This window comes from Eurytemora carolleeae, unplaced genomic scaffold (genome assembly GCF_000591075.1).
Source record: "Eurytemora carolleeae unplaced genomic scaffold, Eaff_2.0 scaffold963, whole genome shotgun sequence".
NCBI lineage: Eukaryota > Metazoa > Arthropoda > Copepoda > Calanoida > Temoridae > Eurytemora > Eurytemora carolleeae.
Window position 1 is genome coordinate 10,865 of NW_019396853.1, and position 20,387 is coordinate 31,251.

General features: G+C 35.5%; 2 protein-coding genes across 2 annotated transcripts; one reads left to right on the forward strand and one right to left on the reverse strand.

Moving 5' to 3' along the window:
• Positions 1-12,362: 12,362 nt before the first annotated feature.
• Positions 12,363-13,075, forward strand: LOC111709413 (putative protein TPRXL). The gene is made up of 2 exons (XM_023483072.1): positions 12,363-12,373; positions 12,688-13,075. Exons 1-2 carry the CDS (start codon positions 12,363-12,365, stop codon positions 13,073-13,075), a joined length of 399 nt encoding a protein of 132 aa, XP_023338840.1.
• Positions 13,076-17,642: 4,567 nt separating this feature from the next.
• LOC111709410 (zinc finger protein ZIC 4) lies at positions 17,643-18,984 on the reverse strand (the record flags this gene model as incomplete). The annotated part of the gene is given in 2 exon segments (XM_023483069.1): positions 17,643-18,405; positions 18,510-18,984. Coding segments are annotated over 2 exon segments (951 nt in total), but the record flags the coding sequence as incomplete, so codon positions are not given.
• Between the last annotated feature and the right edge of the window lie 1,403 nt (positions 18,985-20,387).

Here is a 20,387-nt window from a genome sequence, read left to right on the forward strand (position 1 = left end):
TTATTTATATTCATTTTTTATCATTGCTCAACGGTACATACGGGTCTGCTGGGAGGGGGGGGGGGGGTCCGTTAATTTTACAACTTACAACATTACACCAAAAATTCTTATTCCAAATATTGAAAATCGTCTAGTTCTTTTATTAAGGTAAGTGGGAATAATTGCGAACTTTCAATTTTCCCCAATTTCGGTCTTAAAAAAGGAATTTGCAGTTGATGTCCAATTTCATTCTAATTATCAGGTTGCAAAGAGTGTTCAGTTCCTTTCGAATATAAAACTTCAAAAAATCTCTTTCCCACGAAAGAAAACTTACTGACTGCAACTAGTTTTTATTTTAAGAATTTTTTTTCAACCATAATGTAAAAATGTTAAATATAGTTGAACAGTTAGATTTGAATATTCCTGATGGGACGCGCCCTGGTCCTTTATTACTCCGGGTAGGCTGTGCAACTGACAGAACCATTAGATTACTCCAGTATTACATTTGTAATTGAAAATCTTACAATTTCATTGTATAAACCCCGCTGTAGCCTGACAGCTAAATATATTTAAGGAAAAAAATAGTTTTGAATTTGACCCCTGTGCCATGAAGAGCTTACGCGCACCCTTTGAAATAAATGCCGCGGACAACGACAAAACTGCACGCTGCGCTCTTAAATCAATCCAAAATACGCGGCAATTTGATTATTTGGTTTGGGTTAAATTGATTAGGCTTGGGAATTAAATTAAGCTTATGGGGGGTTTTCCCAAGCTAGATTTAATTAGAGGTTCCTGTGAATTCGCCTTTGGACCAATGGTCCCAGATTTATTTCAAGTGTATTCTAAAATGCATTCAAACTAATTTTTCAGGGCGTATTCTTGTATCTTCTGCTGTTTATCAAACAATGTATTTCTTAAAGGGATTGTAAGCGTAATTTTAAGTGACCCTCCATGCAAAGATAGCAATGCCCGATTCACAACGGTACCTTTAAACAGCTTTATATAATCAATAATGTGGAACAAATTTATGGTTTTCCAGATTTAAATGTGTTTGATTCTGATAATTCCTTTATACTTTCTGCAGTAGAAATGCACAAGTCACTTTTGTAGAGAAACCCCAATTGAAAATCAAATTTATTAACATTGAAATCTAATTTATACTTGGTCAGACAAAGCATTTAAGGGTACCATTGTGAATCGGGCATTGCCATCTTTGCCAGGAGGATCACTTGAAAATACGCTTACAGTCCCTTTAAACAAAGATTGGGTTGGTTAGGCCATTAAATATATGCAATCCTGCTAAAAAAATATTTTACAAAAAATATAAATTTTCTCCCTTAGAACCATTAGTCTGTGCATGTCACAGCTTGAACGCAAAGCAAAGTTAAGTTCCGACCAAAAATAATGCCCCCCCACCAGGAGATAATAGGCTGGGTACCGCCCCTTCCCCGCCCTCACCCTTAACTACCCTCAAGTATTTGAACTCCTTCCTTTATTTTTGTGACAGGTTTAAACGTTTTCTAGTATGAGGGTAGAATACAACCACTCTAGGTTCTATACATAGGTTTAAATGTTTTCTAGTATGAGGGTAGAATGCAACCACTCTAGGTTCTATACATAGGTTTAAATGTTTTCTAGTATGAGGGTAGAATGCAACCACTCTAGGTTCTATACATAGGTTTAAATGTTTTCTAGTATGAGGGTAGAATGAAACCACTCTAGGTTCTATACTCAGGATTAAATGTTCTCGTGTAGTAGGATAGAATGAAACCACTCTAGGTTCTATACTCAGGTTTAATTGTTCTCGTGTAGTAGGATATAATGAAACCACACTAGGTTCTATACTCAGGTTTAAATGTTCTCATGTAGAAGGATAGAATGAAACCACTCTAGGTTCTATACTCAGGTTTAAATGTTCTCATGTAGAAGGATAGAATGAAACCACTCTAAGTTCTATACACAGGTTTAAATGTTCTCATGTAGTAGGATAGAATAAAACCACTCTAGGTCCTATAATCAGGTTTAACTGTTCTATATAGGAGTAGGATCGAATCAACCCACTCCGGGTTCTTTACTCAGGTTTAGATGTTCTATATAGGAGTAGGGTAGAATAAAAATGGGCTTCATAATTTCTCAAATACCCCGTTTTGTATAATTTGCATGTTTCGTGTGGTTTGGGGCTTTGATATATCTTCATTGGTCTAAAGGTTTTAAGTAAACCTTTAATTCATAATTAAAGATCACCAAAATTATTCACATCAGTACAGGCCGTTCAAACCTTGGTGTATAGATATATATTTATTCCCATGAAATTGACAACCTGCATATTTTCTGGTAAGCAATTCGAGTATTCTTTCACTTTTCAAAACATAACAAATCAGCAATATTTCTTAAACGAATTATAAATCCTGATCTTATTCTTAGTCTTGTTTCTTTCTCATACAAGATCTAACAACGATATTGAACATCACTGAATAAAAGATAGTTATATAACAATAATCACAACATTAATTATTCCTCGATATTGTATGTAACTTCCCCCTCTCCCTCCACTTCCTAACAAAGAAGGTTTAGGACAGTTTATTATGAAGGACGGTGCAAGGAAGAGCAGTCATTAATTACTCCATATGATGTCAGGACTGGAGAGGATATTAGTGGGAATATACTCAGTACTCAGGGTACACTAGGATACAGGGACAACGGAATACAGGAATACAGGAATACAGGAATACAGGAATGCAGGAATACAGGGAAACAGGGATACAGAGATACAGGGATACAGAAAACTTGGATACAGGGAATCAGGGAAACATGGATACAGAAATACAGGGATATCGGAATACAGGGATAAAGGGTTACATGGATTCAGGGATACAGGAATATAAGGATACAGGAATACAGGGATACAGGGATACGGTAATACAAGGATAGAGGAATACAGGGATACAAGAATACCTGGATACAGGAAAACAGGGATACAGGGATTCAAGTATGGGGATATAGAAATATTTGGATACATTTTAAAAGGGTTCCTGGTACATTGATTAAGTCCTGGTACATTGAATAAGGAATTCAGAAACTACTAACTACTAACTACCTGATATAAGATACTGGTTGAAACCACGCCCTAATTTCATTCGGATACTTCTCCTCCTCTTGAACCCCAGCAGAGAGTATCGATATAAACCTAATGTATCCGAGTATTCCAATTCCAATGGAATTTCTAGATTTGAAATCTTGGCAGAGTTCTCCAGTACTCTACACTGCAGATGGATATTTCACCACTCAAACCTTCCCTCGATGCTGGGTTAGGAATCTGGATAATTCTCATTTATGCTCTGGGTTGGGTTGAAGGTAGGAAACCGATATCTTTAATCGATTTCGTCCTTCTACTTGGACTGGAAAATATGTTATTTGATTAAAAATGGTAATTTTTCACTTTTAACAAGTCAAGAAGTTACTTTTGAATCCTAGATTAATCGAAACTATAACTATTGCTACTTGTATATTATACCTTATTATAGATCTTTTATAGAGTAGAAAATGTTCATGATTAGGTTTCTGTGAGATATAGATCTAGGTCTAGGTCTAGGTATAGAGGTTCAGGTTAAGGTTTAGGTTAAGGTTGAGGTTGAGGTTGAGGTTGAGGTTGAGGTTGAGGTTGAGGTTGAGGTTGAGGTTGAAACATATAAAATTAAGTGTTTCAGGAGAAAATATTTGAAAACCTCCAAAAATAGAGGTTGTGGGAATATTTCATCCCAATTCTAAAAAATAGAAAAAAATAGAAAAAAAGGAAAAGGAAAGAAAAGGTAAGTTACATATTTATTGTTTGCATTATATTTAATATAAACTGGTGGTGGATAGTAGTATTTTTCGACGATGAACTAACAACTTTTAGAAATTGAAATGATAGATTTATTTGTAATGTTAAAAAACTGAAAAAAAAGCTTTATGGGTTTTGAGAAAAATATAGGTTATACGCAAAACGGGCATTTTAAAGCATCTTTTTAATTCGCGCCGATTTTTGACATCCTTTACGCTTGATTATATCTTTTACTTTTTAGTCTCTTCTTCGTAAAATCGTATTTGCTTTCTTCGATTATTTTGCAAACATAGCATGTGTTAGAATTAAAACATTTGTTCTGATGAAAAAATCTTTTATTAAATTCTGTTTAAAATTCGAAATAAGATTGATATTTGAAAGCTTAGAAAAGTGTCGTTTATTTTCATACCATATTTTGAGGAAATTGTGAGCAGGAAGCAGTCCAATTTGAATAGATTTTACTCTAGGAATATAAAAATCATTTTATAATATTTCGATTCTCGGAGTGGTAAACTCGCCAAAAATCTTGACTTCTAAATGGTTTAGGTTTTAAATATATTTTAAAAGTTTTTAGTTCAGGTTAGTTTTAGCCTTTTAAATAAATCGTGGACTGGGATATTTCTTTACTCTGGGTCTTATTTATAACTTGATGGTTTATGGAGAGTATGTTTACCAAAGAGTTGGGAATCCAACAATTACATCAGTCCTCTTAATCTTAATTGATATTTTCAGCCATAAAAACAAGTTTATTAATAATAAATCTCGGACTCGTGGGGCGGGGAGATGCTTCGTAATGGGAACTAATGCAATAGCTCAGCAGTACTCCTCCCGCACCCTATACTCCCCTACCCTCCCTCACACTACATTCCCTCCCCGTAATCCCTCACACTCCCCGTCAGCACCCTTAACTCCCTCTCCATGTCCTCTCACTCCCCCATCCTTCCCCACACTCCTCCTGTACCCTGCATACCCTACACAGACACTCCCTCTCTCCTTCCCACCCTGCTACTCCCTCCCTCCTACTTCCCACTCCTCACAACGCACTTTCAATCTCCATACCTTCCTACCCCTGCATATACACATTAATATTTTAGTTCTTGAAGACCTATTTTTCCCAAACCTTTTACCTATGTGTAGAGATAATATGATACACATACATACATACAGGGTTCTTCACAAAGGATGAGAGTTTAGAGATGACTGTACGGAATCTATTTAATGTGGTTTGGTATAAATAGTTCTCTGTAACTGTAAACCTGTTTCATTCCTAGAAAAATCATAACTATTATAAGGTTTTATCAAATACATTAGAATAAATTTTACCTTCAGTTAGATGTATTTCAATAGTTTTAGGTCGTCATTTAAGTCTAATACATTGTGGGTAACCCTGTATATTGTCCTTCTATCTATCTATTTGTTTATCCACTTTAATATAGCTTTGCTTATCTACCTCTCTCTTCTTCTACCTATATTGTTGTTGTATCTAAAAGTTTCTCAGAGTCATATATTGTGTAAACGTTCAAGGTACGAAGTGGGGGATTACAAGACACACAGGGTTAGACTGTGAAGACGACCTCAAACTCTTCAAATATGACGATCCCAAGGATGAATTAAGTTTTCTGCCATTAATTTATAATTTTTATGGCTTATTAAATTATTTGGAAAATAAAAAACCTCCACAAAAAACATAGTCCCCCAACATAGATCCATAGACTTTGAAGTGTCACAACGAGCTTGGTCTTTGATTTTACCTCATGCAGTAACTCATGCAGTATCAAATAGATTATTAAGTACAATAAGTGCTAACAGACAAATGGATCAAACATACACGACATCACCAATGTCAATATGTGTCACATTAGTTGATATGTTTTCCAAGATTAAATAAAAAAGTGTAAAAACAGAAAATAAAGAATACATAATATTGCACTTGCACTTATTTTAATGTAAAATAAGCACTTTATTCTAAAACTATCACTATCTATATATAAATTTGGCTTGGGTGTCTGTTTGTCTGTCTGTTTGTTTGTATCCAATAAACGTCAAAACGGCTGAACCGATCGGGCCCAAATTTTTTGTGGGACATCTAGGGACACCAGGGAAGGTTTATGAATGATCAAAATTTCAAATATTTGTCTCCATCAAAATTCGATCTTCATTAAATTTTTGAAAATTTTAAAAATCCACGAAATTTTTTGTGAAAATCCGCGAATTATTTTTGTTTTGTTTTACGATGTACACACAGAGAACATTGTTCACAATTAATTTAGGAAGATGGGCGCGAAGCGCCCTCTAAGGCTAGAAAGAAGGGCGCGAAGCGCCTTGAATTTCTAGTTATTACTAATTTTGTCAGACACAAAAACTGAGTTAACACTTATGACGTAAAAATACAGCTGTACTGAGATTGTACAAATTCTACGTTGCCATCCACTGTACTAGAATCTATTTGAGTTTTACTATTTTCAGCCGTAGACATTTACATTTTCGTAGACATTTACATTTTCGAAGTTTAAAGCAATTTTTTAGCTTTAGTTCTGAAGAAGTAATCGGCAAAATTCTCATAGATTTTTGTTTAAGAGCTTGCAACATTAGCAAAAAAATATGTATTTTTGCATAAATGTACTTCAAGAAAAACATATTTGTTTAATACAGTTTTCGTCTGCTTTTTTTCCTATTTATTACTGACATTTACTTAATGTTATTTGACATATATATTATATATTATATTATTGATTAATCTTATATTTTTGGCTCGTCATCTGTTCTTTCTTTGTTTGTTTGTATCCAATAAACATCAAACCGCAGGGCCAATCATGCTCAAACATATGGATATCGAATTTAAGTTTAATTTTTATGAAGGTTAAAATCCACCATTCTGAAAAGAAATCCTGCAAAATTTTTCATTGTTGTTATTACTTTAAAATGTATGAAGAAGAAAGGCTCACTGATAGATTAACAACCAAAGAGTTAAAGCTTTTATATAGATATAAACATTGGACAGAATTTCCATTAAATTCAATTGACAATTTTTTTTACATTTTTACATTAAAAGGAACACACTCAAATTTTCAAATCCCTATATCTTTGCAACCTGGTGGTGTAAACCTTTGATATTTCAATCTGAGACTTTTAAGCTAACGGAATTCATCGGGTTGCAAATTTAAAGAGATACAAAATTAGACTTTGTAGCAAAAACTCATTTTCTTTGGTATTGATGACGGAATTAAAATTTGGATTAGATATATATGCATAAAAAAATTTTAAAAACAATCATAATTTGTACATTTTATAAACCTATTATGTTAAGAAGAGGATAGAAGGTTTATAAGCTACGCAAGAAACCGGTTATGCAAATTATGCAAATCAAGGAACCCAAAATCAGCGTAAAAACTCCATTTGGTCACGTTCGTAATATACGTAATATTACGAGAAAACATAAAGAATTAGTTTTCAGTGTGACGTAATAATTTATTTTCATAATATTGCATAGAAATTTTTATTTTTAGTATCATCACCGGTTTATTTCAAGTTTTGGGCCGACTTTTAAGCTGTTACACAGCATCAGTACAGTACAGTTACAACAGACTGTGTAAGGCAAACCGGGACGGTACACCAAAAGAATCAGCCCCTTTTGGCTTCTAGCGGGATTAGAATTGAACAGATATCATGCACGATGAAAATAGTTCTTTGATCTCCAGGCAATGCAATATTGCTTAACAAAGAATATATGGTTTGATAAATTGGCGTGACAATCTTTAGGATCAGAGTTTATCTTAACTAGGAATGAGGAGAGGGGGGGGGTTGAACTCAGTTCCCCTAATTTTTCTAGTTCTCGTGGTCTGGTTTTCTAGTTCTCGTGGTCTGGTTTTCAGGTTTTAAATCTTACTCTCTTGATATCATTCATTCATACTTTTTATGGGAGTCCAGTTAGCTTATAGTGAATTGGTTCATTTAGCTTGGACTCCTTGGACACAAGTTTCCCGGAATTGCCGAGTGAAGTTAGGTTGACATAATCCAAGTTTACGGGCATAGTGCCGATATATGTAAATACACTAGGGGACACCAACATTACATTTGTATAGTCAAACAGAACATGTAAAATCTATTCAAAATTAGATAAATTCTTCATTAAAACATATTTTATCCAAGAAATACATGAAAGAAAATCGCTGTCATATTGCTGTTGAAAATTAGGAATAATTCAATAATAATATCGAAATAAACTTAAATATTCTCGCCAAATTAAAAAATATATTTTTGTCGAAAACTTTCATGTTGAAAAAATTTAGATGGTTTTTATTATTATTATTTTGGATATCTGATTTTGTGTCCGAATAAATGGTGATATTAATTTGGTTAATATAATTTTTGCAAAAAAATGTTAGGTCGAAAAATTATTAATTCTGGTTATATCTTATGTGTTAGTCCGTGTACTCAAAACCAAGAATGTCTTTTTTAGCCATTAGATAGTTCTCTAATCCAGCATGCTTTCCGGAAATTCCAAATAAAACAAAAAATGCGATTTAAGATTTCAAAATACTTCAAATAAAAATTTAAAGAATTTCTAATATTGATGAATAAATTCGTTACTATGTTTTATATACTAAACTAAACACATCCTGGAAAAAACTATGGAAGATCTTTCTGCGCTACCCTATGAAACAGATAATTTTGCATACCGATAGATAGATACTTAGAGACGGAGATAGATAGATATTCTGTCTACTATTTGACCATGTTCTCATGTGAGTAAACTTTAGTCCTGTGAAAGGTTGCTGATTGAGTTTTGTGCACTGAGATCTGTATCTTTGTATTGTAAACCTGATTACACTACTCCTGTATCCCCCCCCCTCATTCTGTTTCCATCCCCTCCGCCTTCTGTATCTCTCTCTCCTCCTGTATCATTCCTCTTCTTCTGTATCCATACCCACCTCCTTCTGCTTCTCCTGTACCCCTACCCACCTCCTTCTGTATCCTTCCGTCTTGTACCCCCCTCCCTCCCAACTTTAATCAAACCCCTGTGTATCCATTTCACATTTAAATTCACATTTTATTCCCGTTTAGAGACATTTTGTGGGAACCCTGTTCGGTTTGGGTTTGAGCATTGTCCTTTTTTCTGACCACAATAAAACATTAATTGACTGGTGAGGGTTGAGGTTAGGACTGCAGCTCCAGGTCCCATTGTACACTGCCGTGTGTCCGGAGCACGGTTCAAGATCGGAGAATAGAAGAATGATTTATCGACTGATTCCAGGACTGATATCAAAGAGCGTGTTTTAATGATAGAATTATCCTAGCTCCAGGATACTCCCTCAACCCTATAAACAATCCCATTCAAGGCAGATCTGAAAATAAATAACAAATTCCATCCTCTTGAAAACAATAATCGGACAAGGTTCGATTTTAAATCCATATTTTGGATTCTATATAAAGGATTGTATAATAACTGTATTGATTGGATGGATCTGAATACAGATTGAACTCCAGATATAGAAATAGTTTTTAGGATAATATTCTTTACAAGTATATACTCCAGATCTATGATGAACTCTATACAAATATTTTATATCAATATTTAGTAAAATACCCCCCCCCCGCCCCCCCCCGTCCATTTATCAGTCCAAATAATCCTTAATCCTTTTCTTTCTATGGATCATTATAGTTTCTTTGATAATGTTTAATACTATTTTCCGGAAAACTATTTTCTGTTAATGATGGAAGATGTTTTTATAGATATTTTTGTGGAACTTTGAATGAGATTATAATGGTTTTGATTTCAAAAGTTGAGAAAGAAGAGAAGTGGTTTTATCATGTAAAAACATGTTAATTGTAAACTCGACCCGTAATGGATAGAATATCAATATTAAATCAATTTTGGGAAATCCCTGAAAAAGTCTTTCTCTTTAAAACCTTGCTAAAGACTTGTAACCTTAATTTTTAAGGAACAAATTATGGTTTCTATGAGAATTAGAATGATTTTTTGACATTCAATCTTAGATAAAAACCAATGTAATTAAAAGTATTCTATATAAACATTGATAACACGTCTTTTTATTTCTATAAAAGCTGTTTTCATCTTATAATGAATTTTTTATGCATTATTGTCCTGAATTTCCTTCCCTGGAAGGGAAGTTATTTTTCGGTTTTTTATCAAAAACTAGCTAAAATTGCCGCTAAATCACTTATTATACCATATTTGAAGTCATTTTGCATCACTTACCAAGGATTGTTATCTTTAATTTCCAGTCATTTTGTCATTTTTGCCACATTTTTTAAACAGGGCTAGGGTTTTCCCCCAAAGTGTCGACCAAAACATCAGGTTTTTTTAACAGCTGGACGCACCCCGCGGAAAGTTCAAAGAAGCTTGCTACGCCGGGGGGGGGGGGGGGGTGCGCCCCCCTTGCGGAGAAATTTTTTTGTATTTTGGTTGTACAATGGAGTGTTTTGGTGCCCTAAAAAGGTGAAAAACCAGGTCCCCTCTAAGATTTTTTGAAATTTTTAAAGCTTTTTAGATGGGTGCAAAACATGATATTGATTAATTAAGGAAAAACATATGATACTTTTCCTCAAAAATAAGGTTTTTATAGTTTCCTGTGGGAGCTAAAACTAGCAGATCCAAAATAATGATAATTAATTTGTAAAAAATCTTGTTTGACACTAAGCTGTCTATAACTCCAAACAGTTAATGCCTGCGCTACAGTAAAGGTTCTTAAAAATTCTTTGAACTCTCTTCTATTATAACTTAAACTACAATTGGGAAATGAGACGCAGTTCTCAGTATAAAGGAAATATTTGAAACTTTTCTAATATATCTAATATCTCTTCTCCAAAGGCAAATTTTTAACATTTTTGGGGAAATCATGGTTTTTTCTTCCCTTAAGCAACTAGGAAATGTAATAATATCACCATTCAGAAATAAAGGGAAAGAAATAAAGAAATATCTGTTGAACTTTCTTCCCCAGACTCATAGAGTTAATACAGTGTTATTATTATGTTTCTTCTTCTTTTATTACATTTTTTCTTCTCTTTTCTTCCCCTTTTTTCTCTTTTCTCTCTTTTTNGTTAAAAGTAAGAATATACTCCCCCCTGTGTTAAAAGGAAGAATAAACTCCCCTGTATAACAATTCATTTTTGCACAATTTATGTATAATCTCACTATTAAAATCGAATTAGCAGAAAAAAAACATTTTAGAGATATTTTTCGATACGAGAAAAAAACTTAAACATGGATTTACAAAGACACAAAAATCGCAAAAAAATGTTATTGTTAATTAGAACATTCCAAAAACTAGTAAAAATAGTAATTATGAAAGTTTACGAGTGTTGACTGTTGAAAGGAATGCCAGGAGTAAGATATATTTAAAGAATATGTGAACACATATATTTACAATATTTCTCCTCCTGCATTCCATAGCTAGGGGAGTCCAGTTAGCTTATAGTGAATTGGTTCATTTAGCTTGGACTCCTTGGACACAAGTTTCCCGGATTTCTCGCAATATTGGAGAAACCAGTGTCAGGTGTTTAATGTTGGCAGGGAGGAGGGGGGAAGGGGTGTAGGGAATATAATACAGGTGGATGGATGGGGGGGGGGGGGGGTCAGTGTTTTAAGAAATTGGAAAATTGTCCGGGTTGAATTGATGTTGTCTCCTGGAGAGGTTGGAATGTGAACATAATGACACCAGTGGTAGAGGTATACCTAGAGATACGTGGGAAAACAATAAAAAACTAAAAAAACTGAAATCTATTTCTAGGTCTTGCTGAACCTTTCGGTCTAGTTCTAGTTCTAGCTCTTGCTGAACCTTTCGGTCTAGTTCTAGTTCTAGCTCTTGCTAAACCTAAAGGTTTAGTTTTAGTTCTAACTCTTTCTGAACCTTTCGGTCTAGTTCTAGCTCTTGCTGAACCTTTAGGTTTAGACCTAGTTCTAGCTCTTGCTAAACCTTTAGGTCTAGTTATAGTTCTAGCTCTAGCTGAATCTTTAGGTTTAGATCTAGTTCTAGCTCTTGCTGAACCTTTCGGTCTTGTTCTAGCTCCTGCTGAACCTTTAGGTTTATATCTAGATCTAGCTCTTGCTGAAATTTTAGGTCTAGTTCTAGTTCTATTTCTTGCTGAACCTTTAGGCATAGTTGTAGTTCTAGCTCTTGCTGAATCTTTAGGTTTAGTTCTAGTTCTAGCTCTTGCTAACCCTATAGGATTAGATCTAGTTCTAACTCTTGCTGAACCTTTAGATATAGTACTAGGTCTAGCTCTTGCTGAACCTTTCGGTCTAGTTCTAGTTCCAGCTCTAGCTCTAGTTTTAGCTTTGGTATTTATTTAGAATCTTGCTTTAGCCCTATATATTATGGTTTATATTTAGAATATTGCTTTAGTCCTATATATTATGGTTTATATTTAGAATATTGCTTTAGCCCTATATATTATATATTCTGACTTAAATATAAAAGATTACTTTTCTACTCCCAATATATTTTCCACATATTAGGTACACAATAAACTTTATCCTCCTCTTTCATATTTATAAATCCCCCCTCCTCAGTTCATATCCCCCCCCCCTGGATGTATGATGGAACGAAGGTTATCATATAAACCCGGAAGTGAGTAAGTGAGTAGGAAGTTAGAAAGGAAGTGGGATCATCTAGGACTGATGAGAGAAAACCTTTCTTTCAAAGCATATACTGCGTATTGTGCAGTTGGAGCCATGTTATTCAGTTCTATCGTTCTTCTCTAGTTCTCTTGTTCTACTGTGTTCATTGTTCTACTGATCTACTTTGTTCCTTGTTTTCCTACTTTTCAGTTCTCCGAGCCTTCTTAGCTCTCAGAATTAATCTTTTCCTGTAAGTTTTCCTGATCTTTAAATATCTCTTTCTTTCCTATTTTATTTCTTTTAGTTCTTCTAGTTCTCCTAGTCCTACTAGCTCTCATGCTACTTCTCTTAGTTCCCCTAAATCTCCTAGTCTTCCTACTTCTCTCAGTTCCCCTAATTCTTCTAGTTCTCTTAGTCCTACTAGCTCTCATACTACTTCTCATAGTTCCCCTAAATCTCCTAGTTCTCCTAGTCTTCCTACTTCTCTCAGTTCCCCTAATTCTTCTAGTTCTCCTAGTTCTCCTAGTCTTCCTACTTCTCTCAGTTCCCCTAATTCTTCTAGTTCTCCTAGTTCTCCTAGTCTTCCTACTTCTCTCAGTTCCCCTAATTCTTCTAGTTCTCCTAGTTCTCCTAGTCTTCCTACTTCTCTCAGTTCCCCTAATTTTTCTAGTTCTCGTGGTCTGGTTTTCTAGTTCTCGTGGTCTGGTTTTCAGGTTTTAAATCTTACTCTCTTGATATCATTCATTCATACTTTTTATATTAAATAATCTAACAGAGGTCCATGGACTGAACTGTGTTCAGATTGTAATGAGGCATTAAACTATCATCTCTGGAATTCTATGATCTTGTAAATGAACTAATCGTGTTTATCCTTGTGCAATGGGCCCTGGAATTAATAAAAATAAACTTCAAATTTGAATTTCAATCCTGTTTAGTAACTCTGGGTTTGAAAACAATTTCTATTATGTGCAACGCAAAAATGACGATAATTAAATGTTAATTATTGATCTAGTCTTGACTAGTCATAAGAAAACTAAGAGTACTGAGTAACTCAATTATTATTTCTGATAACTCAGGGCCCTTAGTCCCTAAGGCCTATTCGGAGAGTCAGGGTTAGATTGAGGCGTGAGAAAGATGCTCCTAGAGTATCCCTGAGTACACCTGATCTTCACACCTGCTCAGGGTGGTGGGAAGAGTAGGGAAGGGTTTGCTCCAGGTGGTGGGAAAGGTAAAGAAAGGTCAACTCATTACATCTAGCTCATCACATGTATTGTTTCAGTCCTTGATTACTGCTGTGATACCTTCATTCCCTTGATATAGATTAGCTAGACCACCCGGAGTAAAACCTAGATAAATCTCAAAATTTACTTACAGACAACAAAATTGATTTTTTCAAGACCTTACTATTTATACTTACAAAAATGATTCTAAAATTCCCCTAGGATCTTTCATAGAACACGATTTAGGAAAGCAAGCCCTAGGTTTTAAAACCTCTGTAATTCTTGGTTAATAAAATTAAAAGTTTCAGTTCGTAAAAGTGTAATAGCGTATACATATGTTTTATAACTCTGTTGAAATGAAAGAATTTGACAATTCTGAAATGAAAAGTTTAAGTTTTTTCAATTTTGGTCAGAGTGTACCAAAAATTTCTTTCTTACAGTACAAATACATGGAAAACAATACTAGTCCATTTGCACAGTACACGTACATGGAGAACAATACTAGTCCATTTGCACAGTACAAGTACATGGAGAACAATACTAGTCCATTTGCACAGTACAAGTACATGGAGAACAATACTAGTCCATTTGACCTCCCTTGCCCTTTATTCCCTTTCCCTTTCTCCTTTCCCTCTCATTGCTCCTTAGCCATTCCCTTTTCCCCCTTCCAACCCCCCGATTTTACCCCTCACGCCTATCTTTCCGCTCCTCCTGGGGCCATTTTTATTCTATAGTCATATTTTGTATGTATCATTGTAGATATTTCTTAGATTTGGTTCAACCCACAATGGGAGATAAATATGGGTTCAACATATAACATATTTCAAATACAAGATTTGAATTTTACAAATCCTCTTTCTTAGAGGAGAATAAACGAGATAGGAAACAAGGGTGCTCACAAAAGCAAAAAGGGGGAACAATAAATCTATAAGAACTAGGCGAACTATGAGAACTATGAGAACCATGAGAACTAGGAGAACAAGGAGAACAAGGAGAACTAGGAAAACTAGGAGAACTAGGAGAACTAGGAGAACTAGGAAAACTAGAAGAACTAGGAGAACTAGGAGAATTATGAGAACTATGAGAACGAGGAGAACTAGGAGATGAGAACTATGAGAAATATGAGAACTATGAGAATTAGGAGAACTGGGAGAACTAGGCGAACTATGAGAACTATGAGAACTATGAGAATTAGGAGAACTGAGAGAACTAGGCGGACTATGAGAACTATGAGAACTATGAGAACTATGAGAACTATGAGAATTAGGACAACTGGGAGAACTAGGCGTACTATAAGAACTATGAGAACTATGAGAATTAGGACAACTGGGAGAACTAGGAGAATTATGAGAACTATGAGAACTATGAGAACTGGGAGAACTAGGCGAACTATGAGAGCTAGGAGAACCATGAGAACTAGGAAAACTAGGAGAACTAGGAGAATTAGGAGAACTAGGAGAACTAGGAGAACTAGGAGAACCATGAGAACTAGGAGAACTAGGAGAACTAGGGAAACTAAGAGAACTAGAAGAACTAGAAGAACTAAGAGAACTGGGAGAACTAGGAGAACTATGTAAACAAAAGGAGAACGAACTATGGAACTGAAAAAAAACAGATGAATTACAAGAATTTAGAGATCTAGCTGAGAAGGACAGCAAGGATGGAAGATGTTTAAAGTATCTTAGCAAAAAAAGCAGGTTTATTCTCACGAGATATCCTGAAACCATCTTAAACTTAAACCTATTCTGGGAGAACCTGAGCTGAGAACAAATCTTGGTTTAGATGTAAATATATCCAAATTGGTCCATTTACTGATTTTCGTGGGAAAAGGAGTTTTAAAACTTTAAGCATTCCAAATCTAATTGGGTTTGCATACAGTTCATTCTAGGGGACAAACAGTTCATTCCGGGGGACATATAATACCCACAGACCACAGAAATAGACATGGTCATATGATATCCACAGACCATAGGCGTAGACATATTATACCCACAGACCAGGCATAGACAAATCATACCTACACTCCATTGACATCAACATATTATACCAACAGACCATAGACATAGACATATTATACCCACATACCATAGACATAGACGATATCCACAGACCGTAGACATAGACTATACCACAGACTATAGACATAGACAAATTATACCCACAATCCATAGACATCAACATATTATACCCACAGACAATAGACATGGACTATACCCACAGACCATAGAAATAGACATATTATAATTACAGACCATAGACATAGACGATATCCACAGACCGTAGACATAGACTATACCACATACTATAGACATAGACAAATTTTACCCACAATCCATAGACATCAACATATTATACCCACAGACCATAGACATAGACATATTATACCCACAGACCAAAGACAGAGACTAAACCCACAGACCATAGACATAGACATATTATGTTCATTAGACTATAGACATAGACATACTATACCCTCAGTCCATAGAAATACCCATATTATACCCACAGACCATAGACATAGACAAATTATTCCCACAATCGATAGACATCAACATATTATACCCACAGACCATAGACAAAGACATATTATACCCACAGACCATAAAAATAGACAAATCATACACACAGACCATAGACATAGACACTTATACCCACAGACCATAGACATGGACATATTATACCCACAGAACATTGACATAGACATATAATACCCACAGACCATAGATATAGACAGATATTACCCACAGACCACAGACATAGAAACTTATACCCACAGACGTTAGACATAGACATATTATACCCACGTACCATAGTCAAAGACATATTAAACTCACAGACCATATACATAGACATATTATACTCCGAGACCACAGACATAGACATTTAATACTCACAGATCAGAGACATAGCCATTTTATACCTGCAGAAAAAGACATAATGCATATTATTCATAGACATGTCATACCCGATACCCACAGACCATCGTCATAGAAATATATTATCCACTGATCGACCATAGACATATTATACCTCGAGACCTTAGACTTAGACATATGATACCCACCGAATTTAAGCATAGACATATTACACCCACAGACTTAGACATTATACCCACAGATCATAAACATAGACATATACCTAAAGAACTTAGATATAAACATATTATACCCAGAGACATTAGACACATACATATTTTACCTACATAGACATACATACAGAGACCTATAGACATATAGACCACAGACAAAGGAATATAAAACCATAAACATGGACATAATATACTAAATATACTTTCTGCATAGACAACATTAAACATGTACAATGAACGATGAATACACATCATTAACCATGTAAAGTCAATAAAAAGAATTGTGATTTGAATTACATATATATTTTATTTAAGGAGATCAAACTAAAGAGTAAATATATTGCACTAAAAGTATTTTTGAACATAATAATAAGAAACACGAAATTCACTGGTCACATTTTTAACAGTTTAAGAATTCGAAATGAATTATTTTTTAATTCTCTTAAATTCTGAAAAAGATCTGAAGAGATTTCTTTAAACCCTCCAATTCATAGAAAATTGTTAAGAGGGATAAAAAAACCTCCCCCGGGTTGGATTTTTTCACAACAGGGTGTCCGATGAAAAAACTTCTAGTTAGCGTGAAATATTCATAGTTTGAAACTTATGATTAAAACACAAACAGATTGTTAAAAGGCTTAAACTTAAAATGAAGGTTTTGTGCTCCTACTTTGACCATTGACACCCTGTATTTGGTCGTAATGAAATTTATCTGTGTACACCCTGTAGCATGGTTGAATAAACTCTAACGATGTGTTAAGAGCACCTCCACCCCTTGAGATATCCGTTCTTGATTCAAGATTCAAGATTCAAGATTCAAGATTCAAGATTCAAGATTCAAGATTCAAGATTCAAGATTCAAGATTCAAGATTCAAGATTCAAGATTCAAGATTCAAGATTCAAGATTCAAGATTCAAGATTCAAGATTCAAGATTCAAGATTCAAGATTCAAGGTTCAAGATTCAAGATTCTTGCACCCTGAAAAATGTAAAATTCCTGTTGTTTTTTTAAAGAAAAAAACCGAGCAGTGCAGAAAAAAGTTAGTGAAAACTTTTAAAATTGAATTGGAATATTTAAAAGTTTAGAAAAAACAACAACAACAATAATCCTTTTAAATAATTTTTGGGACACCCTGCAAGATAATCCTTTCCATTATTTTGGGGACACTCTGCAAGATTATAGTTTTCCATTATTCTTGGGACACCCTGCTAGATGTTATCACAGAATTAAAACTAAACATTTAATAAAGTTGATGAAGAGAGTTAGAAAGGAAAGGAGAAGGAGTGAGTTTAGGTGGAGGATGAGGATGAGGATGAGGAGGAGGATAGGAGTACAAACTAGACTGCCAATCCCCTGGAACCTTATACGGATCATCGTCCGTGAGAAAAGGACGAAAACTATCACTGGTTTTATACTCTGGGACGAGTAGAGAACCTGAGGTTGGGTTGGGTAGGCTGGTGTGAGGGTTGGGTTGAGAGAAAGGATGAGGAGAAGGACTATGAGATTCGTCACTAAATTCTGAAGCTGCCGCTTCAGCTTCATGTCCTTTTAAATGCTTACGAAGTGAGGACGGATGGGTGTAGGTCTTATCGCATCCTTTATAGCTGCAATAGTAGGGTTTATCCGTGGTATGAACATGCATATGTTTCTTCCTATCACTGGAGTTTGCAAATCTTCTGTCACAACCTTCAATCTCACACTCAAACGGTTTCTCGCCTGAAATAAGATGTAAATCATTAATTCTTATAAATTCATACATACATACATTCTTATACACTAAACTGTGATTTTTTATTCTAGTATTTTAGTATAAAACCTACCTGTATGTATTCTCTTATGTATCTTCAAGTTCTCAGATCGAGCGAAGAATTTTCCGCATCCAGGGAAAGGACATGGAAAGGGTTTCTCTCCGGTATGAACTCTGATATGATTCACTAGTTTATACTTGGCTTTAAAGGGTTTCTTTTCTCTAGGACAATTACTCCAGTAGCAAGTATTATCTGTAATTTCTGGACCCCCAACATGATCAACAGTGAGATGGGTTACAACATCATGCATTGTATGAAAAACTTTGTTGCACATTTTCTTTGTATCTTGATCAATCCATTCACAGTTCATCTCCTGTTTGACCGGCTGGCGCATATATCTGTAGTATGGAGACATGTAACCATATCCCATATTACTGTAATTGTAAGTTGAAGCTCCCATATCGTGTAAACTAAACGGATCATGTCCAGTAGCTGCAGCATGTAAACTAGAGGAGAACATGGAGTAGGACGGGTCGGAGCGAAAGAGAGAGGAGTAGGAGGAGGGTTGCATGTATGTCTGGGGGTACATCTGCCCCTCCATCTTAACTGCCATATCGGAGTAGGATCCAAGCATGCCCATGTACTGGGAGAGGATAAACTCAACTGGAGAGTTTCTCCGTCTTGCCGCCAGATCAGACTCAAACCTGCCGCCACTCAAACCTCGCAAAATCCCTTACACGAAAATATGGAGAAGGGGGGGGGGGTAGTATTGGAAAGGGGGAATATGAGGGGGATTTAAGTGCAAAACCTAAGTAACAGAAGACGGAAACTACGACGAGATAAGGAGTAAATAGGCAAGGAAAAGGGGAAACCTTGGATCAAGAAAAAAGAGGAAACCCAAGGAGGAGAGGGAGGAAACCCAGGGGGAGAAGGAACCCAGGGGGTCGAAGGAGGAAACCATGGGAGAGAAAGAAGAAACCCAAAGGAAAGAAGGAGGAAACCAAGGGAGGAGAGGGTGAAAACCTAGGAGAAAAAGGATCCCAGGGTGGAGAAGGAGGAAACCCAGGGTGGATAAGGAGGAAACCCAGGGAGAAAAGGGAGGAAACCCAGGGAAACAAAGGAAGAAACCCGGGGGTAAGAAGGGGGAAACCCAGGCAAACTCTGTTTTCCAAGTTTGGTTTCGTTTTGGTGTTCTTAACAAAGTTTCTGTCTCAGTGGAACACAACTTTTTCCGTTCCTAGACACAGAGATAAATACAGTTGAAACCCTGCAGGATACAAAACTTTTATTCATCCTGTCTCCAATCTCTTTTATCCCCTTCCTCCCTCTCTCATCCCGATTCATCCCTCTCCCCCCCCCCTCATTCCCAGTCCCAACCGTTATACAATATTATACATATATAACCTACTATTATAAACATTTTCACTTGTCTATCAAATTTCACTTCCTGGAGCTCTGACTATCTCCCTGTCTATCTGTAGCTCTGACTATCTCCCTATCCATCTGTAGCTCTGACTATCTCCCTATCTATCTGTAGCTCTGACTATATATCTCTCTATCTAAAGGGACTGTCAACGTAATATAAGAGTTCCCTATTCACAAATTCACAAAAGCCCTTTAAATATTTATCTGAATATCTATGAAGAATACAAAGTTTATCTATAAAAAGAGAAAAATTGTAACAATTTCCGTCAGTTTTAAAAGAGAATATATTGCAAAAAAAGACTTGGTGTGAATATGGCAAGTAACTTTTTTAATGAATGGTATCATTATTATTTTCAATTCCCATATATTCCCCCCCTTCCTTTACTAAGGGTTTATTATTCCCCCATCCCCCCTCCTTTACTAAAGGTTTATTATTCTCCTATATCCCCCCCTTCTTTACTAAAGGTTTATTATCCCCCTTTATCCCCCCCCCCTCTACTAAAGGTTTATTATTCCCCCCTCCCC